This window comes from Pleuronectes platessa, chromosome 10, assembly GCF_947347685.1.
Source record: "Pleuronectes platessa chromosome 10, fPlePla1.1, whole genome shotgun sequence".
Classification (NCBI taxonomy): Eukaryota; Metazoa; Chordata; class Actinopteri; order Pleuronectiformes; family Pleuronectidae; genus Pleuronectes; species Pleuronectes platessa.
In genome coordinates, this window is record NC_070635.1 from 12,993,977 (window position 1) to 13,021,345 (window position 27,369).

General features: G+C 41.3%; 3 protein-coding genes across 3 annotated transcripts; 1 reads left to right on the top strand and 2 right to left on the bottom strand.

Moving 5' to 3' along the window:
* Positions 1–3,028: 3,028 nt before the first annotated feature.
* On the bottom strand, positions 3,029–10,003 carry LOC128450008 (zinc finger protein 239). Its single transcript, XM_053433407.1, has 2 exons — positions 9,699–10,003; positions 3,029–4,511 (listed from the first exon to the last, which is right to left on the bottom strand). The coding sequence occupies exons 1-2, from the start codon at positions 9,982–9,984 to the stop codon at positions 3,403–3,405; spliced, it is 1,395 nt and encodes a 464-aa protein (XP_053289382.1). The 5' UTR covers positions 9,985–10,003; the 3' UTR covers positions 3,029–3,402.
* Positions 10,004–12,115: 2,112 nt separating this feature from the next.
* On the bottom strand, positions 12,116–17,066 carry LOC128450007 (zinc finger protein 2-like). Its single transcript, XM_053433406.1, has 3 exons — positions 16,764–17,066; positions 14,709–15,140; positions 12,116–14,465 (listed from the first exon to the last, which is right to left on the bottom strand). The coding sequence occupies exons 1-3, from the start codon at positions 17,047–17,049 to the stop codon at positions 13,357–13,359; spliced, it is 1,827 nt and encodes a 608-aa protein (XP_053289381.1). The 5' UTR covers positions 17,050–17,066; the 3' UTR covers positions 12,116–13,356.
* A 5,121-nt stretch (positions 17,067–22,187) lies between these two features.
* Positions 22,188–26,779, top strand: LOC128449267 (sodium-dependent neutral amino acid transporter B(0)AT1-like). The gene is made up of 12 exons (XM_053432338.1): positions 22,188–22,386; positions 22,980–23,120; positions 23,284–23,421; positions 23,510–23,691; positions 23,777–23,887; positions 24,815–24,927; positions 25,019–25,147; positions 25,268–25,424; positions 25,535–25,739; positions 25,821–25,980; positions 26,349–26,511; positions 26,606–26,779. The coding sequence occupies exons 1-12, from the start codon at positions 22,188–22,190 to the stop codon at positions 26,777–26,779; spliced, it is 1,872 nt and encodes a 623-aa protein (XP_053288313.1).
* Positions 26,780–27,369: the final 590 nt, after the last annotated feature.

Consider the following 27,369-nt stretch of genomic DNA (forward strand, 5'->3'; position numbering starts at 1 on the left):
TAGATAAGGTGCAGTGGCAAGATGATGGTAATAGTACTGATGATATGATGGTAAGGTTATTGATAGACAGTGATATAATATGATATGATATATAGTAGAGGTATAAATATAAGTATTTGACTATACAATAGATAATATAATATACTATGAGTGTAAGAATATGTAGACAGAGTGTGCAAAAGACAATATTATTGTATAAATGATATATAATATCAATGTGGTTTATATTAACACATATCACATATGATGTGAAGTAAGTGTTCCAGTATATGGAGCGGAGTGTTGTACAGGGTACACAGTGCAAGGAGACAGGTATATTTAGTGCAGTTCTATGATGGTGGCTCTGACAGAGGTAGATGAGTTGTACAGTCTTATTGCGGTTGGGAGGAACACTTTCCTGTATCGTTCCTTAGAGCAGCGGGGTTGAATGAGTCTGTGGCTGAAGCTGCTCCTTAGCTTGTCCAGTGTTTTGTGGAGGGGATGAGAGGGATTGTCCATGATTGCCAGTAGTTTTGCCAGCATCCTGTCCTCCACCACCTCCTCCAGGGTGACAAGTTTAGAGCCAACCACAGACTCTGCCTTCCTGATGAGTTTTTTCAGTCTGTTGGCATCCTTTGCCTTGATGCCCGCACCCCAGGATACCACAGCAAAGAAGATGGTGCTCGCCACAAGAGACTTGTAGAACATCTGCAGCATCTTGTTGCAGACATTGAAGGACCTGAGCCTCCTCAGGAAGTAAAGCCGGCTCAGGCCCTTCTTGTAGACGGACTCTGTGTTGGTGGACCAGTCCAGTTTATTGTCCAGTGTGACACCCACACTGGACAATGAAGCAGTTTTTTCGACTTTCAACTACTGATATATCATCTTTGGGGTACCAATACCTCAAATTTAATCCCAGAAAGATGTAAAATATGTGCACTTTAAGTTTCTTCTTTAGCCTTTATATAAATATTATTGTCTGACTCAGTTAAGTTACTCAGTTTAGTAAGTGCACCTCATTATCACAACAACAGATCTCGAAGGTTCTGCATGTGTGTGTGTTGATCTCGCTTATCAAATACACAAAGCCGCGTTGGATGAATACAAAGAGCTGAAGATTAACCATGGAAACAACAGAGGACCACAAGTTTCAACGAAACTGTAATAAAAAAAACTTTGGTAATTATACATTTACGTACGAATTAATGTATTAATCTTTACGCAATTAGACTAAAAGTAATAAATAAATAAATTCTTCAAATTAAAAAGGGATTTACAAAAACTACAAAATCGTTGAGATAGACAGCTCATGGGCTTTGCGTTGACTCGAAGAATATATTAATCCCAGAAAAAGAAAAATATTGAAATAAATAAGACAATCAAACCTGATGTGACCACTGATACATAATCCTCAGTTAAACAGACACCACCACTGCTCAGTTTCTTTTCATAGATGTATTGAAAATTAGATATTTCATCATTATTATCATTCTCCTAGAGTTGCAACTACAAATTAAGGGATAAAATTGTGTCATCAACAAAGGCACTGGAAAAGGAACACTGTGCTGAGCTTACTCTTCTTGAAGCTGTGCCTAACAAAACACACTAGACGGCACCAAGTAAATACTTATTTCAAACTTTTGTGATCAAGAAATCAAATACAATTAGACCCCATGAACGCGTTCACATTGACCCAACTATCTTGACCAGAAAAACAAACAACTCTCAAGGGGTATTATGAAAAACACAACAGGAAGCCCGCCATTTTGCATCAAGTGGCCATTTGGGCCATATTCCACATTTTTACTTTGAGGTATTTGTACCAGGGCTTACATCAGACCAACTTCAAATTGAGATGAAAACAAAAACAATTAAACATTAAAATTACAATTTCTACAATTTCTAGGACTGTAAATCAGCACTGAACGGGCCCGAGCACATGCATTTTGAAGCGTGGCATACGTTTTGTGCACTGCGACAAAGAAGTCCGTCACGTGATGTCGATCCTTGCCTGCTAATTGCTCATTAGATTAAATATATTTGTTTTGAATCGCTGAGCTGGGATCCATGTTTTTTTATATAGATCTGTGATCTACTGAGTCCAGTATCACACAGATTGACCGACGGAACCGAACCATCCCAGCACAAACACAAGTAATTGAAAAGAATTACCTTAAATTTTAAAGATTGGGGACGTCTCAGCTGTCTCTGAATTTAGATTAGACTACTGTAACTCCCTCCTGGCAGGTCTACCTGCTACTGCCATCCGACCTTTGCAGCTCATCCAGAATGCAGCAGCTCGACTGGTTTTTAATCAACATAAATTCAATCACACTACTCCGCTCCTCCGCTCCCTTCACTGGCTACCAGTGGTTGCCCACATCCAGTTCAAACACTAGTACTTGCATACCATGCTGTGAACGGATCAGGTCCAGTCTACATCCAGGACATGGTCAAATGTTACACCCCAGCACGTTCACTCTCTGCTTCGGCTAATCGGCTCGTTGCTCCCTCACTGCGAGCTAAACACTCATCAAAATGTTTGCTGTCCTTGCTCCTAAATGGTGGAATGTGCTCCCCATCGACATCCTGACATCGGAAAGTTTACAGCCGAAAACTAAAAACACACCTCTTCCGACTATACATTGAATAAAAAAAAAAAAAAAAGCACTTAAATGGCACTTAGTTATAGCACTTTGTAGTTTTGCTTCATTTTGAAGAAATGTACTTTCTTGATTCTTTTCGTCCTGGGTCTGTACCCTCGGGGTTGAATGCACTTATTGTAAGTCCCTTTGGATAAAAGCGTCAGCTAAATGAAATGTAATGTAACAATCCTGACGTTTGACATTTACCGTAATTCATGTCAAAGAGGGCTCCTCCATCACCGCTGCTTCACTGTCCATGTGTGTGAGAGTAATGCTGCGTTCCAGACGACTCGTATGTCAGATATTCTGACCTGAAATTGCTCATTTCCGACTTCACGTCAAACGTAAACAACTGTGTCTGAATGTGAGAGGCTGATGTCATTGAATCTCACAAACCAAGAATCCATTGTTTTAAAACATATTTAATCAAATGAACTAGTTAAGAACACATTCATACTGCGCAAGGAACACACTTTAACCTTAAAATGAAATGAAGGACATTATGAAAAATATATCAATTCTGTAGAAATCAGGAGAAACAAGATATATAAAACCTAAATCTTTCATGTTATTTCATGAGTTATATTTTCTAGGGACATCAAAACTGTTAATTGTCTATTTAAAACAGTGAACTATGAATATTTATGATAAGAATATCTGCTGATAAATCCTAATAAATATTATGTTGCAAAGGTTGCAACTGAATCACTTCTCTCCTTTATGAATCCTCACATGTCTCGTACAATAGGACTGAATCTTAAATCTTTTACCAGTCAGATCAACTACACTGTTTCTCTCCTGTATGACGCCTCATATGTGTATTTAGATTGCCCCTTTCATTAAATGTTTTACCACACTCAGAGCAACTAAACGGTTTCTCTCCTGTATGAATCCTCATATGTGTATTTAGACTGCCCTTTTGGTTAAATCGTTTACCACACTCAGAGCAACTAAACGGTCTCTCTCCTGTATGAATTCTCATATGTATATTTAGATTGGCCCTTTGGTTAAATCTTTTACCACACTCAGAACAACAAAACTGTTTCTCTCCTCTATGACCCCTCATATGTCTTTCTAGACTGCTCGTTTGGTTAAATCGTTTACCACACTCAGAGCAACTAAACGATTTCTCTCCTGTATGAGTCCTCATATGTATTTCTATATAGCTCTTTCGTTTAAATCTTTTACCACACTTCGCGCAACTAAACGGTTTCTCTCCTGTATGGATCCTCATATGTTGATTTAGATCCCCCTTTTGGATAAATCGTTTACCACACTCAGAGCAACCAAACGGTTTATCTCCTGTATGAATCCTCATATGTATATTTAGATCCCCCTTTTGGATAAATCTTTTACCACACTCAGAGCAACTAAAGCGTTTCTCTCCTGTATGGTTCCTCATATGTTTATTTAGATTCTTACATCCCATTTCAATTAGAGGCTGTTTGTTATTTCTTGGATTTAGACCAGTCGGAGCTTCCCTGGTCCCCATACAATCATCCACACAGCCTTCAGTCTCAGAAGAATCTTCAGTCTTGTCCTCAGGACTTGGTTGTAAACGTCCATCAGGACCTGAGTTCCTGGCTGGTTCTGGTCCTCCACAGTCAGCTCTGTTCTCCTTCGTCTCAATCGGATGGAGCTTTGACGATTTAAGTTTCTCTTCATCTTCTTCACTCTTCACAGCGACATGAGTCAATGTGAACTTGATATCAGCCTCCTCCAGTCCTGGAAGCTGCTGTCCATCCTGATTGGTCCACGGTTCCTCCTGTTCCTCTTTAATGTGGGGGGGCTCTGGGTCCTCCTGGTCCACTAGGGGGCTCCAGAGCTGCTGCTCAGGGAGAACCTCTTCGTTATTCACCATCAGTTGCTGGACGTCTGCAGGACACACTGAAACACAAATACACACGTTTATCATTTCAGAGTTTCCTGAATTGTTTTGAAAAACTTGTGTTGTGTCATTTAATGTCGTCGGTTGTGATTTTCGAATGATCACATTCAGGAAGTAGAGATGATGAGGTCGTTAACAGTTGGTGTTGTGAAGCAGCTCATAAAAGGAAGCAGCATAAAACAAAGGGTTTCTGGTAAAAAGTTTTTCATTTTGAGGCCAAATAAACAAATTAGGTCACTAACAGAGAAGAACAGGCCAAGGGGAAGTTAGTTAGTTGGTTAAGCTACTTTCAGACAAGACCTGTGGGTAAAACTCAGAGAAATGTGTCCAGACTTTCTGCTTCAGACATGAGAAACACAGCAGCATCCATCAAATCCTCCTTATTATTCAGGTGAGAGGTGGAGCAAAAAAATTATTAAATGCCGTTTTTACTGCAGGCTGATAACAGAAAAAGTATGTGATATTAATAGTAATGCGCGGCGCTTCCGCGTCCGGTGTGAACCCGGCGTAATAACTCTGCTGTTCGAGCTGATACTAGCTAACGTCAGCCTGTTAGCGGTTCCTCTAGGGCAGGGGTTGGCAACCTGCGGCTCCGGAGCCGCATGCAGCTCTTCAGCCCCTCTGCAGTGGCTCCCTGCAGTGTTCTGTATGTTGCGCATATTTTTCGAGAAACGGAAAACTTAACAAATTAGTTTTCATATGATGAGTGAACGTCACGTTCACGTTCATTTTTTAAATCATCATCGTATCAGGCCGTCATGAAATACCAGGAGCGGGCGAGTGTGTGTTTGTGTGTGTTCGCGCGCTCCTAGATAGCGGACACCGAGACAGGCCCCGGCAGGGTTCCCACGCTTACCTTGAAAAAAAATTCCATGCTACCTCCTGATTTTCCAGGTACCATATTAAGTAATGATCTATAGGCCCCTGAAGCTTTCCGCGCCCCCCTCCCCTCACAAACACAACCCCCTAGGACACCTGACCTTCAACTTGATTTAAAAGATGTGCCAGTCAAGTCTACATTGTAAATGCTTAGATATTATGTCTTATTGATATATCAATGCATGAAATAATGCACAGTCTGTAGATGAACAACAATTTATTGAACGGGAACTTTGAGACACATGAGCACTGGGATTGATATTTGTTCTCTCTTCCACTCCTCTCCTATCTTATCCTGTCCTCTTCTCTCCACACCTCCCCTCTCGTATCCGCTCCTGTCTTCTCTTCCTACTCTTCTCAACTCCTCTCCACTCTTCTCCCTTTTCCTCTGTCATCCTCTACTCTTGTATCCTCCTCTTTCATCTTCTCCCCTCTTTTCTTCCTCATCCTGAATCTACAGCGTGTCATTGTCACTCACTCCTGTAATGCATCACACATTTGAGATTATGAGTCTTACGTAGAAGAGGTAATATGCCTACCCTTACTCTGTAAAAGCTTTTGTAAATCAAACTAATGAACCTAAAAGGAAAAACATAAGGCTGGTTCCCCTGTGGTTCCTCAGTACAGCAACCTCAAAAATGTCTCACCCCAAATGTTCCTATTTAGTAGTATCATTTTTTTAAAGAAAAAACGAAAAATCACAAAATAGCTAAAACTAGATATAAGAATGAATGTTACAAAATTGAACAAGACTAGACTGGTCATGTCAACTAGTATAGAAGTAATGTCACAGCCTAATGTGAAAATGTATTGGTAGTTAGCTAGCAACGCAAGCTAGCCAACACTAGCTAGTTAGTTAGCAAGCTGAATGTTGCTAGCAAGATTGCACTGCATGTGCTTGCTAACCATCATTAATGAATCCAAATTCAAAACAAACTCCCCTAAATGTGGTGAATAACACAGTTTTAGGAAAAGTCAATGAGTGAAATACAGATGGGGATCGAACATAGTTCTAGTATTTTAAAAGCAAGGTAAAAATTACGTCAACAATTCTAGTGTAAGCTGAAGCTAGCAAGTTGCAGCTTGCTAGCTAGCAAGATTGCACAGGTTACTAACTAACGTTGATAAACCCAGGTTTATCACACAGTTGAAACACAGCTTCTTACATTTGAGGATAAACTTGCATAAGAAGTTTCACTGTAGATAGGGTTAGGGTTAGGGCTCCCGTGTTGGCTGGGAAATGCATGTATTTGACCCTTCTATTGAGATCGCGAGTAATGTTTCTCGGTTATTATTCCCGAAGTCCACCAATCCGAAACTATAATTTTAAAGTCCATATCACCAGGTTGCCTCATCAAATTCCAACATCCAATACACCAGATAGGATGCCAAGAGCATGTTCTACAACATGGGATCATCCATTTCTATCTACAGTAAGAGCTGTTCACATGTAAAGGGTTTTTATAAACTTATCTTAATTCTGTGCTCAATAGTTTCATTTTATTACTATTTTACACATCATCCAATACAATTTTCCAGGATAACTGTTTCAATTTCCATGTAAGTGTTTGTTTCACTTTTGCTCAGTTTCCATGACTTTTCCAAACCTGGAAAATGAAAAAATAAATTCCATGTTTTCCATGATTTCCAGGTACCGTGGGAACCCTGCCCGGGGCTCCGCCCCCCGCCCCGCTCACTCGCTCAGAGACACACTCAGTCAGTGAGATCAGAGCTCGTTCATGTGAAGGAGCGTTCAGTGACTGACCGGTTGCTTCTTAACAGTGGAAACAGTGAAAACACAGTTTCTCTTGTCACAGCTGCTCAGAGATCAGCGCCTCAGCTTCTTGATCAGAGCAGAAGCTGCAGTTGGTATGTACCGAGCCTCAGCTTCTGTGTCCGCCTCCAGTCTGACCTGCTCTCACTTTTTGTTTTAATATTTCGTCAACCACAATATGCGTCACATCCTATTACGTCCCAGCGCTCTTCTCTGCAGGTCGCTTATCTATAGTGTCCGAACCTCGGTAAACTAACCAGGGATAAATCGTATAGTTCTGTATTACATTTATTTCAAAGGAGGCATACACATGCATTTTGTTCTCCTCTTCATAAGATTTTGGTGCTTTCCTTTTTTGTAACAGGTAAAACTAGCATTTAAATGTCAACATTTTTTTTTATTGTCGTTCTATAATTTAATAAATGCAACAAACTATAGTTTTTATATATATTGTATAACTATATATATAACTTTATAACCTGTGTTATCAGATATGTTTTGCGGCTCCAGACAGATTTAATTTTAAATCATGCTGATCTTAAAACTGTCTTACCAAAACCTCATCAGCATGTAAATTTTCCAACAAGGGAGAAAAACCCCTTGGACCTGGTTTATACCGCACACAAAGGAGCATACAAGGCCACATCGGACTTTCCGACCACATCACTGTCCTGCTAATGCCAGCATATATGCCCAGAGTGTAAGTGGAAAGACCGGTCCGGAAAGAGATTACAGTGTGGCCGGATGGATCAAGGTGTGCTCTCCAGGACTGTCTTGCGACAACAGACTGGGATATGTTCAAGCAAGCAGTTACATACAACAACCACATAGACAATGAGGAGCTTACAGACACTGTTCTCTCCTACATCCGCAAATGCACAGATGATGTGACCCACACAAAGATCATCATCACTCGGGCTAACAAGAAGCCATGGCTGACAGGAGCTGTCCATCGGCTGCTGAGGGCCAGAGACAACGCCTTCAGAGCCGGGGATAGAATTGGCCTGAGAACAGCGAGAGCCAGCCTGTCCCGTGGCATCGAAAGAGCAAAACAGGACTACTCCAAAAAGATAATCAGCCACTTCAAGGACAGCAGAGACAAGCGCAGCCTATGGCAGGGCATCCAGACCATCACGGATTACAAACCTGCATCACAGACCTGCGACGACAACATCTCTCTGCTTAACGACCTCAACACCTCCCTTTGCAATTGGACTCTGGACTTCCTCAGTGAGAGGCCACAAGCAGTACGGGTCGGCAACAACACCTCGAGCAGCATCACACTCAGCACAGGGGGCAGGGGCCCCACAAGGCTGTGTGCTCAGTCCCCTGCTCTTCACCCTGCTGACTCATGACTGCACATCAACCTACAGCACAAATCACATGGTGAAGTTTGCGGACGACACAACTCTGGTGGGTCTCATCACCAAGAACGATGAGACCCACTACAAGAAGGAGGTCAACCTCTTGACCACCTGGTGCAGAGACCGTAACCTCCTGCTGAATGTCAGCAAGACAAAGGAGATGGTGGTCGACTTCAGGAAAAGCCTCACTGAGCACCCCCCACTGACCATCGATGGTGCTGCTGTGGAGCGAGTGAGCCGCACCATATTCCTGGGGGTGCACATCAGCGAGGACTTCTCCTGGGCCACCAACTCTGCATCACTGGTGAAGAAAGCCAAGCGGCGCCTCTACTTCTTCCGCAAACTCAAGAAAGCGAGAGCTCCCATACCCATCCTGAAAACATTCTACCGGGGCACCATTGAAAGCATCCTGTCCAGCTGCATCACTGTGTGGGGCAGTAGCTGCACTGCACACAGCAGGAAAAGACTGCAACGCATAGTCAACACAGCTGGTAAGATCATTGGTGCCCCACTCCCTTCCGTGCAAGACACTTACACCACCCGCCTCACCCGGAAAGCTACCTCGATCGTGAGTGACACCAGCCACCCCGCACACGGTCTGTTCAGCCTCCTACCCTCTGGAAGAAGGTACAGGAGCCTCCGCTGCCGCACCACCAGACTCGGAAATAGTTTCATACACCAAGCTGTCAGGAAGCTAAATTTTCTCCCCTCACTCCCCCCAGTCATATCCTCTAGTCTGACTGGAGGCAGAAATCCCCCCCAAAAAACTAAAAACACTCAGGACTCAGCAACAACTTGTCTCTTGTACTTCTTGTACTGTTTGCACTTTATCACTTAATCACTACGTTTAAACGTTAAACAACCTTATGCTACTGTACTAAAAAATCTGTATGTTTACTTCTGCAACAAACTGTCTCTGTACTGTTTGCACTTTATCACTTTAATCACTACGTTTACACTTTTAGAGAACCTTATGCTGCTGTACTAAAAAATTCTGTATGTTTACTTAGTATTAGGACATGTCTTGTGTTATCTGTTGTGCCTGTGCACTTTATATGTTTCACTGTGGGAGAGTGGGAAACGTCGTATCGATTCCTTATATGTTCTGAACATGTTAAGAAATGGACAATAAAGCTACTTTATCTTTATCTTTATCTCTAGGGACTGACCTGCTCGGTGTAGCCGGACTTCGGGCTGCATCACGGCATCGAGCAGCTTCCTCTGGCGGCAGATCACCCGATCAGACTGCTCCACTCGGTCCTCGTACTCTGCCAAGGTTTCCTCAAGCCCCGCTAGGATCTCCTCCCCTGCAGCCGTGAGCCGCTCAGTGAGCAGCGCTCTCATCGCCGGGACTTGAGCCTTTCCTCCTCCTTTCTCCACCTGCAGCAGAAAGTCTTCAGCGGCAGCGCTGATCGGCTCATGTACCGACACCCGCAGCTGCTGCACGGCGGACATGTTCCTCCTCTCTGTGCACATCGAGGCTCTGAGCGAACAAAGAGAGCCGCGGAAGGAAAACAGAGACTCCGCGCTCGGAGCCTGCAGCGACCCCTGTTGGATTGGAGGACGAAGAGGAAACGAAAGTACTAATACTGCACAGTAGAAATACTCTGTTAAAAGTACTTGTTAAAAAAGTATTAAAGTACAGGCAACAAAATAAACTTAACCAATGGTGGAAGAATAATTCGGATCATTCACTGAGGTAAAGGTACCAAGACAGTAAAGAAATCAGAATCAGAATCATAATTATAATTATTTTATTTGCCAAGTATATTTGCAAATATATGAAATTGCCTTGGTGTGGTTGGTGCACTGTACATGAAACATAAAACAATTGGACATGAAACAACAAAATATACAGTAAGACAACAATATTTACAGTAAGAAACAATAAGTCATGGGCACGTGCGGTGCTAAGGTGCAGTGATTGGTTTCGAATAAATTATGGGGGGGGGGGGGGGGGGGGGGAGTCAGTGTGATGCAGGGGGCTTGTTTGTGAGCCCCACTGCCATGGGGAAAAAACGGTGTCTTTGTCCAGGCTGGGAAGAAGAGGTGTGATATGGTCGTTTGCAACTTTGAGGTCTTGCACGGAGTGTGGGGATTTGGTTTGCTAAAATTTCTAGCTAGATAATCTAGGTCCTAGAATAATGCATTGATTATTTGTCATGTGTTGATTACAAAAAAAATCCTCTGTCTGTCTTTGCAGGATAAATTTCCTGACATGGACGACAAACCATTTCCAGTCTGGATCAATGTGATCATTTTTATATTGGCAGGAATACACAGTGTTGCTGTACCTTGTGTTGCCCTCTTGAAATGTATCAGGAGAAAGACAAAGAAAAGTGAAAAGTCACATTTCAATATGTCAGACGAAATTTAAGTCACCAGTGATTCAAACTAAATCTCAGATATACTTTTTCAAAATTGAGTGAAGGATATCATGGTTTTATCTATGACATTTTAAAATGGTAGGCATAGCTTCAAAAAGCCAATATTCTCCTTTATAATGGGCGGTATTATGTTGTATAGTCCATGTGTAACTTGGGACCCAATAATTCTGAGTGAAACATTGTTAACTGTGTATATTTATATTTTGTTTCTAATTACACTACAGACGAGAAATCTAATAAACATAAGATTACGTGTGATTTGACATCTACAGTCACATTTTGTCCCAGAAGGAATCTGACTTTGAGCCACAGTATAAAACGATAAACCTCTCTGTTGAACTTTTCACATATTGATTAATAAATAATAAGGGTGGAGTTAAGAACATTTGATTTAGATTTCATAATGCATTTTTCATGTTGACAAATCAAAGTAAAGTTGGACAGTCAGGCCAAAACATCGCTTTTCACTTCGGGTGTGTTTCCCCAGTTCAAAGAAACATTTCACAGCCATCAAAATCGTTTCTCCACAAAATTACCAATCATTGAAAAATAACTTTTGAAATAAGTTACATTTTATTATTTGTATAACAATAACAGTCAGGACACTATAAAAAAACCTTTCTTTTTGGAAAATTATTTTTTCATATTCTCCAGAATACGTTCTAGTACAACGTGCACCTTGTTTTTACATTAAAGGGCCCACATTTTGTAAAATACATTTTCTGAGTTTTTACTATTTGTAATGACTTGAGTTTGAAAACAGTCACTCTGCAGACTTTTTCACTTGGTCAATTCTAAGAAATGTGTTATCAAAATGTCTCATTTCGTACTTCCTATCCGTATGAGGTCATTCAGGATCGCACTCGTCTCTCAAACCGGCCCAGCCCAGCCGATATAAGTCCAGCCTCCGAACCCACCACCCTTGCTCCCCGTCACATGTTGCTAGGCTATCAGCTTGTTAGCTACCACAGAAAGTTCTGTCTGTAGCTCCAGAGAGAGGGAGTAGAGAGGACATGGAAATACACATTTAAGCTGTTTTTTCGACTTTAAACTACTGACATATTCTCTTAGGGGTACCAAAACCTCAAATTTAATCCCAGAAAGATGTAAAATATTGTCCCTTTAAGTTTCTTCTTTAGCCTTTATATAACTATTATTATCTGACTCAGTTAAGTTACTCTATACATTTCAACAGGTGGCATGTTGTTAGGGACCATTCAAAAAGGACAAGGACAAGGTCTAAAATAGGAAATTTTCTCCTTTAATATCGGAAGTGTTCAAAAATTGCTTGCAGGTTACAAAAGAAAATAAATTATATAACATAACAAACTAGAAAAGTTTAACTCAACCCAACATAACAAGATTGATCTGCTCACAAATGACACAGGGAGCTTATAAAGACTTGGACTAGTCCTAGACTGTACAAAGGGGGACTGTACTAACTACTCACTTTAACGAAGATAAGGGAGAAGGGCAATTAGCACTATGGGGCTGCGGAGATAGACAGCTCATTGGCTCTCCGTTGACTCTGAGGCATTATTAAGAGAAGCATTTACGTTTTTTTATTAATCCCAAAAAATTCTCCTAGTGTTGCAACTACAAATGAAGAGAACAAATTGTTTCATCAACAAAGGCGCTGGAAAAGGAACACTGTGCTGAGCTTTACTCTTCTTGAAGCTGTGCCTAACAAAACACACTAGGCGGCACCAAGTAAATACTTATTTCAAACTTTTGTGAACTAAAAAACAAATAAAACGAGACCATGGAACGCGTTCACATTGACCCAACTATCATGACCAGACATCTAGTATGTCAGATATTCTGACCTGAAATTGCCCAGTTCTGACTTCACGTCAAACGTAAACAAACGTGTCCGACTGTGAGAAGCTGATTAATTTGTCTCGTGATGAGACGATTCAACTATAGCCAGTGCAGCCTCTGTGCGTACAGATACAAAGAGGAGGAGGGCGAGGACGCCATTATCTTTTTATTAGACTTTTATTCTTGGAAACAAATTCAATACATAAAGGAGAACTCACACTGTCACTGAATATCACGAACCAAGAAACCATTGTTTTAAAACAAACATATTTAATCATATGAACTAGTTAAGAACACCCATTCATACTGTGCAAGGAACACACTTTAACCTTAAAATGACTTGAGCATTATGAAAAATAGACAAATTATGTAGAAATCAGTAAAACAAGATATATAAACACAAATCATTTGTGTTATTCAATTAGTTATATTTTCTTGGGACATAAAAACAATTAATAGTCTATTTAAAGCAGGGACCTATGAATATGTATAATATGAATATCTGCTGATAAATCCTAATACATTTTTTGTTGCAAAGGTTGCAACTGACTCAGTTCTCTCCTTTATGAATTAATTAAGTACAATAGGACTGAATCTTAAATCTTTTACCACAGTCAGATCAACTAAAGGGTTTCTCTCTTGCATGACTCCTCAAATGTTTTGTTAGAGTTCCCCTTTGTTTAAATCTTTTACAACAATCAGAGCAACTAAATGGTTTCTCTACAGTATGAGTACTCATATGTCCATTGAGAGTGCCCCTTTGTTTAAATCTTTTACCACACTCAGAGCAACTAAACGGTTTTTCTCCAGTATGAGTACTCATATGTGTATTTAGATGGCCCCTTTTTTTAAATCTTTTACCACACTCAGAGCAACTAAACGGTCTCTCTCCTGTATGAGTACTCATATGTGTATCCAGGTGCTCCCTTTCTTTAAATATTTCCCCACACTCAGAGCAACTAATCCGTTTCACTTCTGTATGACTCCTCATATGTACATTTAAACTGCTCCTTTGGGTAAATCTTTTACCACACTCAGAGCAACTAAATGGTTTATCTCCTGTATGATTCCTCATGTGTCTAGTTAGATTGCCCTTGAGGTGAAATATTTTACCACACTCAGAACAACTAAACGGTTTCTCTCCTGTATGAATCCTCATATGTTTATTTAGAAGTCCCCATTGGATGAAACTTTTACAACACTCAGTGCAACTAAACGCTTTCTCACCTTTATGATGCGTCATATGTGTATTTAGATTCTTACCTCCCATATCACTTAGAGGCTGTTTGTTATTTCTTGTATTTAAACCTGTCTGAGGTTCCCTGGCTTCCATCCAATCATCCACACAGCCTTCAGTCTCAGAAGAAACTTCAGTCTTGTCCTCAGGACCTGGTGGTAAACGTCTATCAGGACCTGAGTTCCTGGCTAGTTCTGGTCCTCCACAGTCCGCTCTGTTCTCCTTCGTCTCACTCGGATGAAGCTTTGACGATTTAAGTTTCTCTTCATCTTCTTCAATATTCACAGCGACAGGAGTCAATGTGAACTTGATATCAGCCTCCTCCAGTCCTTGAAGCTGCTGTCCATCCTGATTGGTCCACGGTTCCTCCTGTTCCTCTTTAATGTGGGGGGGCTCTGGGTCCTCCTGGTCCACAAGGGGGCTCCACTGCTGATGCTCAGGGAGAACCTCTTCGTTATTCACCATCATTTGCTGGATGTATGCAGGACACACTGAAACACAAATACACATGTTTATCATTTCAGAGTTTCCTGAATTGTTTTGAAAAACGTGTGTTGTGTTGTTTAATGTTTACTGTTGTGATTTTTGAACGATCACATTCATAAAGCAGAGATGTTGAGATCGTTTACAGTTGGTGTTACAATGCAGCTTGTAAAGGAAGCTGCATAAAACAAAGGGTTTCTGGTAAAAAATATTTTCATTTTGAGGCCACATAAACCAATAAGGTCACTAACAGAGGAAAACAGGGCGCGGGGAAGTTAGGGTCTCCGTCCAATCATCCTCATTGTCTTCAGTCTCAGATGAGAATTCAGTCTTGTTCTCAGGACCTGGTTGTAAACGTCCACCGAAACCTGAATTCCTGGCTGGTTCTGGTGTTCCCCAGTCCGCTCTGTTCTCCTTTGTCTCACTTGGATGAAGCTTTGACAATTCACGTTTCTCTTTATCTTCTTCACTCTTCACAGCGACAGGAGTCAATGTGAACTTGATATCAGCCTCCTCCAGTCCTTGAAGCTGCTGTTCATCCTGATTGGTCCACGGTTCCTCGTGTTCCTCTTTAATGTGGGGGGGCTCTGGGTCCTCCTGGTCCACAAGGGGGCTCCACCGCTGCTGCTCAGGGGGAACCTCTTCGTTATTCACCATCAGTTGCTGGACGTCTGCATGACACACTGAAACACAAATTCACACGTTTTATCATTTCAGAGTTTCCTGAAGTGTTTTGAAAAACTTGTGTTGTGTCTTTAATGTCGACTGTTGTGATTTCTGAACGTTCAAATTCAGAAAGTAGAGATGATGAGGTCGTTAACAGTTGGTGTTGTGAAGCAGCTTATAAAGGAAGCAGCATAAAACAAAGGGTTTCTGGTACAAAAAGTTAAATCATTTTGAGGCCAAATAAACCAATTAGGTCACTAACAGAGGAAAACAGGGCGAGGGGAAGTTAGTTAGTTGGTTAAGCTGTTTTCGGACAAGACCTGTGGGTAAAACTCAGAGAAATGTGTCCAGACTTTCTGCTTCAGACATGAGAAACACAGCAGCATCCATCAAATCTTCCTCATCATTCAGGTGAGAGGTGGAGCAAAAAAATGATTAAATGCCGTTTTTGCTGCAGGCTGATAACAGAAAAAGTATGTGATATTAATATTAATGAGCGGCGCTTCCGTGTCCGGTGTGAACCCGGCGTAATAACTCTGCTGTTCGAGCTGATACTAGCTAACGTCAGCCTGTTAGCGGTTCCTCTAAGGCAGGGGTCGGCAACCTGCGGCTCCGGAGCCGCATGCAGCTCTTCAGCCCCTCTGCAGTGGCTCCCTGCAGTGTTCTGCATGTTGCGCATATTTTTCGAGAAACGGAAAACTTAACAAATTAGTTTTCATATGATGAGTGTGTTTGTGTGTGTGTGCGCGCTCCCAGATAGCGGACACACACACAGGCCCCGGGGCTCCGCCCCCCGCCCCGCTCACTCGCTCAGAGACACACTCAGTCAGTGAGATCAGAGCTCGTTCACGTGAAGGAACCGTTCAGTGACTGACCGGTTGCTTCTTAACAGTGGAAACAGTGAAAACACAGTTTCTCTTGTCACAGCTGCTCAGAGATCAGCGCCTCAGCATCTTGATCAGAGCAGAAGCTGCAGTTGGTATGTACCGAGCCTCAGCTTCTGGGTCCGCCTCCAGTCTGACCTGCTCTCACTTTTTGTTTTAATATTTCGTCAACCACAATATGCGTCACATCCTATTACGTCCCAGCGCTCTTCTCTGCATGTCGCTTATCTATAGTGTCCGAACCTCAGTAAACTAACCAGGGATAGATCCCCAAAAAGAAAAGTCTGGGAGGAAGGGTTAATTCTGCGTTGACAGATGAATTTAATTTCACTGACAACGATGCAGGTTTACCTGTATGCTTGAGGTATTAGCAAACAAAAAAAAGGAATGTTTAAAGACATTTCCAGAGCAAGCACATAGCATCTGCTGAAAAGTACCAAGCTGGAGATGAGCAAAAAAAGCATAGTTCTGTATTTCATTTATTTCAAAGGAGGCATACACAAGAGTTTGGTGTTTTCCTTTTTTGTCACAGGTAAAACTATCAGTTAAATGTCAACAGTTTTTTTTATTGTCGTTCTATAATTTAATTAAAGCAAAAAAATATAGTTTTTATATATATTGTATAACTATATATTTCTTTATAACCTGTGTTATCAAAAATGTTTTGCGGCTGCAGACAGATGTAATTTGGGGGAAGAGGGGGCGAAATGGCTCTTTCGATAGTGAAGGTTGCCTACCCCTGCTCTAGGGACTGACCTGCTCTGTGCAGCCGGACTTCGGGCTGCATCACGGCATCGAGCAGCCTCCTCTGGCGGCGGATCACCCGCTCGGACTGCTCCACTCTGTCTTCGTACTCTGCCAAGGTTTCCTCAAGCCCCGCTAGGATCTCCTCCCCTGCAGCCGTGAGCCGCTCAGTGAGCAGCGCTCTCATCGCCGGGACTTGAGCCTTTCCTCCTCCTTTCTCCACCTGCAGCAGAAAGTCTTCAGCGGCAGCGCTGATCCGCTCATGTACCGACACCCGCAGCTGCTGCACGGCGGACATGTTCCTTCTCTCTGCGCACATCGAGGCTCTGAGCGAACAAAGAGAGCCAGCGGAAGGAAAACAGAGACTCCGCGCTCGGAGCCTGCAGCGACTCCTGTCGGACTGCAGGACGAATAGGAAACGAAAGTACTAATACTGCACAGTAGAAATAGTCTGTTAGAAGTACTTGTTAAACAAGTTTGGTGCACTGTACATGAAACATAAAACAACAATTGGACATGAAACAACACAGTAAGACAACAATATTTACAGTAAGAAACAATAAGTTATGGGCACGTGCGGTGCTAAGGTGCAGCAATTGGTTTCGGATAAATTATGTGCGCGCGGGGGGGAGGGGAGTCAGTGTGATGCAGGGGGCTTGTTTGTGAGCCCCACTGCCATGGGGAAAAAACGGTGTCTTTGTCCAGGCTGGGAAGAAGAGGTGTGATAGCTGTGGACGGGGGTTGGGAATGTGGGGTACTGTTAAGGCCTCTGTATGCTTCTCCGAGTCCGTTGCGGAAGGACGGACGAACGGAGCGGACGGACCCTTTTTGATTTATAGTTCTACGAGCCTTTTTGTTCCGAAAACAATTCACCGCCAGAACAGTAGATGGCGCAACGGAAGTCGAGCTTAGAGAAGCCTACCTCATGAGGTATATAGAAGAAGTCCACGCTGGTTTATTTACGTCCCCCCGGCTCCTCACACACAGTGAACGATGACAACAGAAAAAGGCTGTTGATGACGCGACAGTTTTGCTGAATAAAGTGACACCCAGCGGGTCAAAATGCTTATGTTATCGTGTCTTAACGCAGCGGTTCCCCGGTCTTGTTTCCAAACTGCGTTGCTAATTCAACAGCTGCAACAGCTTGAAGCTACACGGAGGCAGCTAGCTTCCCCCCAGCTTCCACACACAGTCAGCAGGGACACCCGATACTAACTACTACCAAGTGTTTGCTTCTAACCTGACGGTGTTTGAGAAACAGTGTCATGAGAGCTGTGGGATTAAAGTCAGCGGGTTTTTGCGCTGTTCCCACTGCAGTTAGCATGGTGGCTAGCCCACTATCCCCATTATCAAAGTTCGTTATAACCGTATGTGACCGTACACACATGCTGTAAGTGCTCTAACCAGCCACCGTCAGCCGGACAACGCCGCTGGCTTAACACACTTGTCACATTAATCATAGAGTCGTAGTTGTGATTTAGGTTTATTGTGATTTAGGGAATGAAACAGGAAGTTAGAGGTCCGGAAATAATGATGTCCCGAAATGCTGGCGTTAGCTGACCAATCACAGCCAAGGGCTATCCGTGGGCTGTCCGCCATTTCGACGTGTAGTTAGAAAAATCAGAGCTGCACGAAAAGCTCTCCGAGGAGCCGCGGAGAGGCCCGGAGAGGGCGTTCCACGTTGGAGAAGGCGGTCCTATCTGTCCGTGTCCGTCAAAACGGAGAAGAATACATTGGCCTTCAGAACTGGTCCATTGTCTGTCTAATCTGCAGTAAAAGTCATTCAGGTCGTTTGCAACTTTGAGGTCTTGTAACTCACCCTATCAGTTGTGGGAATACATATGGCCTCTTCCACTTCCTGTGGGCTTTCTTTAAAAGGCCTTATTTGCCAGGCATCAGGATTTTTTACAAGGGGAGCTCAGTGAGACAAACAAAAACGTAAGTGTTAGCAACGACTCCAACGAACATGTGACAGGATGTTAACTCAATTGATTTCACCAAAATTAGAAAATGAAATGAATAAAGAGTGTCACATTTGAACATTAAGAACTATATGGTATGTCATTATTTGTAAATGGTTGGGTGTAAAATGTGATCAAATCTTAATAAATACAAACACTGGTGGGCAGCTGGTGATGTGGCCGCCACACATGAGACATGGCTGAGGATATGATGCAGAGATGACTGAACAGATGAGACAACACGAGTTAAATGCTGTATCTTATTTACCATGTGCAGGAATGATATTTGTAACTCACTGATAATTACATTGACATTCAAACATTAACCATTAACATCAATAATGTTTGATTCCAATAGATTTTATATGAGTCTCTTAGTGTCCGATCAGAAAATCTGCCTTTGATTTGGTTTCTTTCCTTTGTTTTTAGATCTTAAAAAAAGTGGTTTATTGAATCCAAAAACACATCAAACCAGAGGGAATTTACATTATATGATGTTACTTGCATCTCACAGATTGATTATGTGATTGTAGCTTGTGCTTATTACTTTGCAAAGTGTTGTTGCTAACATCTTCTTCTCAGCTGTGATGACAAACAACTGTTTCCATGTCACAACTTTTGTGGAAAGCCAAACGAAAACCTCTGTTTTTATGCTGGTAAAGGTCCTGAAGAAGTTATAAAAAGGAGTACCAACACACATACACACACACACACACACACAAACACACACACACACACACACACAGAGGTTTATTGTCTGAGGTCTTTACACAAATAGAGAACCACATTTGAGAACTCGTTGCTCAAATGTAGCCACACAGAGCCAGGCTTGTGGTGATCCACAGCATCCTGAGGCTTATCTTACCAGCTCTCTACACCCTGATCTGACAGAATGAAGAAAGAACTAAATTAACTTTCTATTTACTCAGCTTCCTGTCAAAAACAATATGTAAAGTTTCACCTTCTCAAAGATTTAGGAATAAATGAAGCCTGACGTGATAGCGCTGACCAAACATAACAGAAGGAAGAGGAGATCAGATGGGTTCTAATACAAATCCCCTGATCTAGGTCAGTCCAGATCAGGAATTAGCCTCTTCCATCCCTCGATAACTGACCAATGGCTATTTGACGCCATGCACTCTGACTGGGGTGTAGTTACAACAGTAGATGTGGATTCGTACTTACACCTCAGTCTGCCCATTCATGATTAGCACAAATGCAAAGTGGAACATAGGACAGATGATAAGAATCCAATTTGACGGAATATCAAGCTTTTCAGTGAAGCCAACTAATCAATATTAATATATTCAGTGTTCACATTTTCTGTTCCCTCAGTTCTTTCTTTCTCTCACATAAAAAACAGACAGAAAACTTCCAAAGGTTTTGAAAGGTCTTAGTCTGGATAATCAATAATGAGAAGTTTCAGCTGAAAGGGGATTAGTGTTGTGGTTGAGGTAAACATTAACAGATGCCTGCCTCCCCCAAGACAAATAATGGATGTCTATTAACCTCCAATATCATTTAAATCCACAAAATATTCATATCATTAACATAATGTCATATCAGGGACTGTCCTGTGCTGACAGTACATGAAATAACTTTAATGTGTATGGATGCTGCATCAGCATCAGAGTCATTAACTCAACCAATGGTCCATTGGGTTAGTTTGGGCTAATTATTTATTTTACAGGTGATAACTTTCTTCCCTTTAAAGACACATGGACAAAATCATGAGAGTGAAAAGTAAAGTACATACCTTCTGTGGGGCTTTCAGCAGCCTGTGGACTTCAGCAGTCTGATTGATCAGAGGAATATCTTCCCTGAAAGTGTACAGAGGGGGTCTGGTGGGCTCGGGGAAATCGGTGCTGTTGAATGGATTAGTATCATCTAAGAACTGTACCCAGCACATGAACGTAGCCATGAAGTATCCGGCATATTGGAGATGATTAAAATAAATGGATGACCGCAGCCTGTGACAGACAGCCCTCCCCCGGCCAGCGGACTGCTGGCAGGTCTCCTGCAGCCGCGAAAATCGGCAGCCTCTTGTTATCTTTGGACCTTTTCCATTGGTGTCACGCAGCGCAGAGGACTCGGTACAGTGTGCACTGAAGTAACATCCAGGGAAACCTCCGAGAGAGACGCCATCAGGTAGATAATAAGCAAATTCTGAAGTTAGAGAGTAGATAAATGGTGGAAAAACTAAATGACTTCGGTGGCCCTGAGGTGCAAATCACAAGGTCAATAGGAAAACACAACAATGAGGAAGTACAGTATAGTAAATGCATTCTGCTGTTGAGACCGGAAATAATCGAAAATGCTGGAAATGTATGATGTCAAGATACAAAGTTATGGAAATACAATGCAATGACAGTTCGGACAAACGTGAAATCACAAGAACAGTTCAGATGCGATGGATAGTATTACAGATCCGCAAATCCCAAAACACAACAACTCACAAAACAGCTACAAATCCCAGAACACAAGAGCAAATCACTGAACTCAAAAACTAAATGGTAAATGAAAAAAACAAAAGTGTAAATGAGAAACAAGAAATCACAAAACACAACAAATCAAGAGACTCAATAGCAAAACATAATAAGCACTTCAAGGCCACCTTGGAAGAAATAAATGTGGTTCAACATGAAAAGCACCCCATTCAGCATTCAGAGGATAGAGAATACATATTTTATGAGTTTATAACACTAGGACACTTTCAAATGTAGTGAGCTCATTGTTTTTTGGTCAAGACTTAACCCTGAACATGACTTTATTATATATATTATTCTTATCAGTGTCTGTGAATAAGTGATAATGGTTTAATAAAGAGCTGGAATAATTTTTTTTAGAAGTATTTTACTTTGTTAATTTCATCTATTTTACTGTACATTGTGTTTGATGTTTTCATTAACTTTTTATATGCAAGTTGTTATGGAAGAAGTTAAAATGTTTGACATACCCTACATCTGGATGATCCAATCATTTGGACAACTTAAGATCTGAGCAAATAAAACCAAACTCTCTACAGGACTTGAATTAGGACCTCATATTTCACATTATAATGATAGATTTTCTCTCTCTTTTATCAGAAATGATCATATGAGGCTTTTGATCCAACTCAAGATAAGATACTGTATCGCTTACGGGAAGTAGAACCATAATTTGCGTGAAGTGACTGATACTGGTGCTGCCGTACAATAAATCCTATAAAACTGTTTATTATCTCGAGTAAAGCTCACGTGAACAGTGAACTCTGTAATCTGACCTGTCCCCGTCAGATAAGACACTGGCTGATTAACATGTGGCTTCTTGCTCGGTCACACTTATAAGGCTGCACACCTCGTTCTGATGATCTCTGACAGCACAGTGGAGTCAGTCTATCACAGGGGTCCGGTACATCTCGCGGTGTGAGCAATACAATTTACAATTCAGCACATTATCGCAAAACAACAACTACAGGGCCAGTGTTTCCTCGATCATGAAGCTACAAATCCCCAATCCGGGCCTGGAGGACAGGTTACTGTCCTATGAGGAGCTGGACAAACTGGAGGAGGACGAGGCTGGAGACCGACCAAAATGGGACAACAAGACGCAGTACATGCTGACGTGTGTGGGGTTTTGTGTGGGGCTCGGAAATGTCTGGCGCTTCCCCTATCTGTGCCAGAGTCATGGAGGAGGCAAGTGATGCTTTCATAGTTCATTGCAGTTATTACATATTTGACAATTTTTTTCTTGCTAAAGAAGATGTGAAAGAATTCATGCCTCATTAAGTTCAATTCAGGACAAACTGGAATAGCGTGAAGTTTGTATGTATCTGCTACTGCCACGAGGATTACATTTTCATTTGCCAGCTTGTGAAAAAAAGAAAAAGAAAGAACATTTAAAAAAAGGAAATTCTTCTTATATTATCTGTCCTAATTTTTTCTTTCTGTGTGATGTAATCATTTGCTGCGGCTTTTTGTTTCATATTAGCACATTGACTTCAAGCGATGGCTTGTTACTGATTTGTTCACACAAAAAAGATAATTACTGTCAGGAAAAACCTTGAAAAACTGCTGCTAAAGCTTGAATGGATTGCTCATTACATAATAAATCACCATTCATTCACTCTCTGAATAATTAACAAGATTATGTAATGTATCTCTTGCCTCAAGAATACATACACTCAGCAGATTTTTTGGGATGTTTCAAAAACAGATAATGACGTATGTGAAAGGTACCAACTCGTTTTAGTGTCACAATGCTAACGTTTCCTTGGTTTATCCTCCAGGTGCATTTATGATACCGTTTCTGATCCTACTGGTCCTTGAAGGAATCCCACTTCTGCATCTGGAGTTCGCCATTGGTCAGCGTATAAGAAAAGGGAACTTGAAGTTGTGGGCTACAATTCATCCGTATTTAGTTGGTATTGGTAAGCAAAATTTTCCTTTGGCCGCTCCGTGATCTAAATCCCAACAAAAATGTTATGGTTTCTTTCCTCACCTAATTTTGTGTACAAAAATATACAAACAGAAAGACAGACAGACCAATGGAGATGAAAACCATTCCAAAACATTTAAACCCTTCTTTTGCAGGAGTTGCATCCATGTGTGTGTCTCTTACAATTAGTCTCTACTACAACACCATCCTTGCCTGGATTATGTGGTACTTCTTCAACTCATTCCAGGAGCCTCTGCCATGGAGTCAATGTCCTCTGAATGCCAATTCAACAGGTAAGTGCTACACATCTGTACTTGTGCAGAAGGGTTAGAGAGTGTTGCTTGAAGCTTGGTATTACTCACTGTTCTTAAATTCTGTCAGGATATATCCCAGAGTGTGAGAAGAGCTCCCCCGTTGATTATTTCTGGTACAGAGAGACCTTGAACACGACTCCTGCGATTGAGAGCGACGGTGGGCTGCAGTGGTGGATATTGTTGTGCCATATTTGTGCATGGTCTATGCTCTACGTCTGCATCATTCGTGGGATTGAGACCACAGGAAAGGTATGGATCGATGCTTACTACAGTTTTTCAAAAGATTTTGAATTCAGCTAAACAATAATTGTTTAAATATCTACTTTCCCCCAAGGCTGTGTATGTGACCTCAACTCTTCCTTATGTGGTGCTGACAATCTTTCTGATCAGAGGGCTGACTCTGAAAGGATCTTTGAATGGACTAAAGTTTCTCTTCACGCCGGATGTAAGTTTTCTGATTTTATAATCCCAGTATACAGTGCCTGCTGGGTTCATTGCTTTGCCTGTGTTCATCCTGTTTGGAGTTTCATCATCCAAACAGCTTCACACTTCAGAACTTTACCACGACGTACTGTCATTGTTTTCCTTTCCTGCATAAAGAGTACTGGCCTGCGTTCTTTCTTCTCATAGTAACATGTAGAAACACGATGTTTGAAGTGTCCTTGTGAACTGATCTTCTTTAAATAACCTCCCAGCCTTTACTAAACTTCCGTAGCGATACACCAGCAAAATTTGAAGCAGAGGGGTAGAACGGTTCTCGAGACAATCTAAAGACAAACCGCCCAAAAGAGAGGTTCCTCCATTTCAACCAGTGCAGTGCCCATTCTAAACCTGCCTGTTTGTCTGGCCTGTGGTGATGCTGGATGCAGCAATCTTTCAAAAACTGTAAATGGGACTGCATTGAGCAACAGTAAATAAAGACCTCGGTTCCCAGAACCCTGAAGTGGATAATCAGTTGTTGTTGCCCTGTGACTCCGGTTGATGAGCCCCATCGGCCGCTGCTGCAGAGAGTTGTTTTATTCAAAGTTTAATAAAATTGAACCTCACTAGACTCTTAACAACACACATGCCAATTATGAAACAGATAAGATAAATGGTCTTGAAGATTTGAGCCAAAGTCAGGCAGACAGAGATTTCTGGTGAAATAAGATAACACTGGTCTTCCTGTTGATAACAAATCAGAATGAGTTGAACATGAAGTGTTAAAAAAGCCTGTGTTTTAATGTTGTTTCAAGTTTTTTTTTATACAGTAATATTTTGTTACAGAGATTAATGACACCTTTTCATCTAAATATACCCTACACCCAGTACAACGAGAGCTGCCCTATGATGTCATATTTTCCAAACATACTTTTATTATAAACTCTTCCAGGTTGCAGAGCTGGCAAAGCCATCAACATGGCTTGATGCAGGTGCTCAGGTTTTCTATTCCTTCTCTCTGGCTTTCGGTGGTCTCATTTCCTTCTCCAGCTACAACTCAGTGCAGTAAGTTTATCTTCTTGTTTAACTCTCCGTCATTTCAAGTTAAAAGTATATGTACTGTGCCTTGAATAAAAATAACTTATTTCTCCTTTAGCAACAACTGTGAACAGGACGCAGTGATCATCTCCGTCATCAATGGTTTCACCTCTGTCTTTTCTGCAACTGTCATTTACACCATTATCGGCTTCAGAGCGACAGAGAGATTCGACAGCTGTCTTTCTGGGTATGTTTATATGACCTTTTTGCCTAATTATACATTATAACAGCTGATGTACAGTATTTTTTCTGTCAGCAGTAATTCATGAGTAAAAATATCTTAATGTTAATGACTTTTGTGTTTCAGAAACATCCTTGAATTGCTAAATACATTTAATCTGGCTGAGGGCACCATCACTGAAAGCAACTACATTGACGCCCTTCAATATTACAATGAAACAAAACCTGGTGTTGTTCAAGGGTTGGATCTGAAAACCTGCAACTTGGACACTTTTCTCAGCGAGGTAAGATTTTCTCAGAGCAGGTCGGACTATAATTATGAATGCACCAGGACAGCAGCTTCAAATTGAGCATTTAGAGTTTTGCTATAACCCAGTGTTGTGTTTCTGCCTAGGGAGTTGAAGGAACTGGTTTAGCCTTCATTGTGTTCACTGAGGCTATCACCAAGATGCCGCTCTCACCACTGTGGGCCGTCCTCTTCTTCGTCATGCTCTTCTGCCTGGGCCTCTCTTCTATGTTTGGTAACATTGAAGGAGTACTAGTGCCACTGCAAGACCTGGGCGTTTTCCCAAAGTCATGGCCAAAGGAGGCCCGCACTGGTAAGTACATCTGTCCTGTTATTATCAATCAACAAATGCTTTTTAGTACATATGTAATAAAAATAATTTTCTCTCCTTCAGGTTTAACGTGTGTAGTCTGCTGTCTGGTGGGTCTGATATTTGTCCAAGGCTCAGGAAACTACTGGCTTGCTCTCTTTGACACTTACGGAGGATCCATCCCCTTGCTAGTTGTTGCCTTCTGCGAAATGTTCTCAGTGGTATACATTTATGGGATAGATAGGTAATGTTATAATATAATTACTAGTTTGTAAACTCTGTTTGGCGAAGTCAAATCCCCCCTGAAAAAAACTAAGTTGTGACCTATGACACAATAAAGACTAGTGTGGTGTAATTAAGAATGTGAACAATATAATAATAGTTATAGTGATATAGCTGCACTGTTGTTGCATATATATTTTTCAATTTATCTTAACTACTTCAGTGACGTTAACCAAAGTCCTTTTCCACTCAAACCTGGAGGATGGACATGAGCTTTGACTTAGTCAAGTATCAAAAGCATTGCATTGTTATAGTTTCCCCTTTGTTAGGCAAAATTGTTGTTTTGCATATTGTTGACAATGTCTCATGTGTGTCACTGTCCTCCTATAGGTTCAATGAAGACATTGAGTTCATGATTGGACACAAACCCAACATCTTCTGGCAGGTAACCTGGAGAGTCATCAGCCCGCTCATCATGTTTGTCATCTTGGTCTTTTACTTTGTCACTAAAGTTTCTGAAAAGATCTTTTACAAAGTTTGGGATCCAGAATCGGTAAATAGAAAATTTACTTTGAGATTATATACTTTGAATAATACATTGAATACTAATTATGGATTACTAAAAAACCCTCTGTCTGTCTTTGCAGGAGAAATTTCCGGTCCTGGAGGACCAACCATATCCGGTCTGGATCAATGTGATCATTTTTATATTGGCAGGAATACCCAGTCTTGCTGTACCTTGTGTTGCCCTCTGGAAATGTATCAGGAGAAAGACAAAGAAAAGTGAAAAGTCAGACATCGATATGTCAGACGAAATTTAAGTCACCAGTGAGTCAAACAAAATCCCTTGCTGATATGCTTAAACAAAATTGAATTGAAGGATATCATGGTTTATCTATATTACATTCAAATGGCTTTTATAATGGTTGGTATTATGTTGTTTAGAACATGTGTAACTTGGGATTCAATAATTCTGAGTGACACATCGTTAACTGCATATATTTATATTTTGTGTCTAATTACACTAGACATGACAAATCGAATGAACATAAGATTACTTGTGATGTGACAGCTACAGTAAAGGAAGCTCTGCCCCAGAAGGAATCTGACGTGGAGCCATATTTTTATCAACTTGTAACTGCATTCTTAATCCTCTAATTTGTTTGTCTATAACTGTGTACTATATAATACACGTCCGTTTTCTGATTTCAAGTATAGAATAATAGATTTGACTGATTAATATGATACATGAGTTGATGTAAAGCATTTAACTTTTTTGTCACTACTTCTGATTAGGAATTCCATCATGTTTTAAGCTGTAGTGCAAGTGGTGTTTGATTACTATTGTTGACAAATGCAAATATCAGTCATGTAAACTGTGTCACTATCAAACATAGACATGTACTGCATA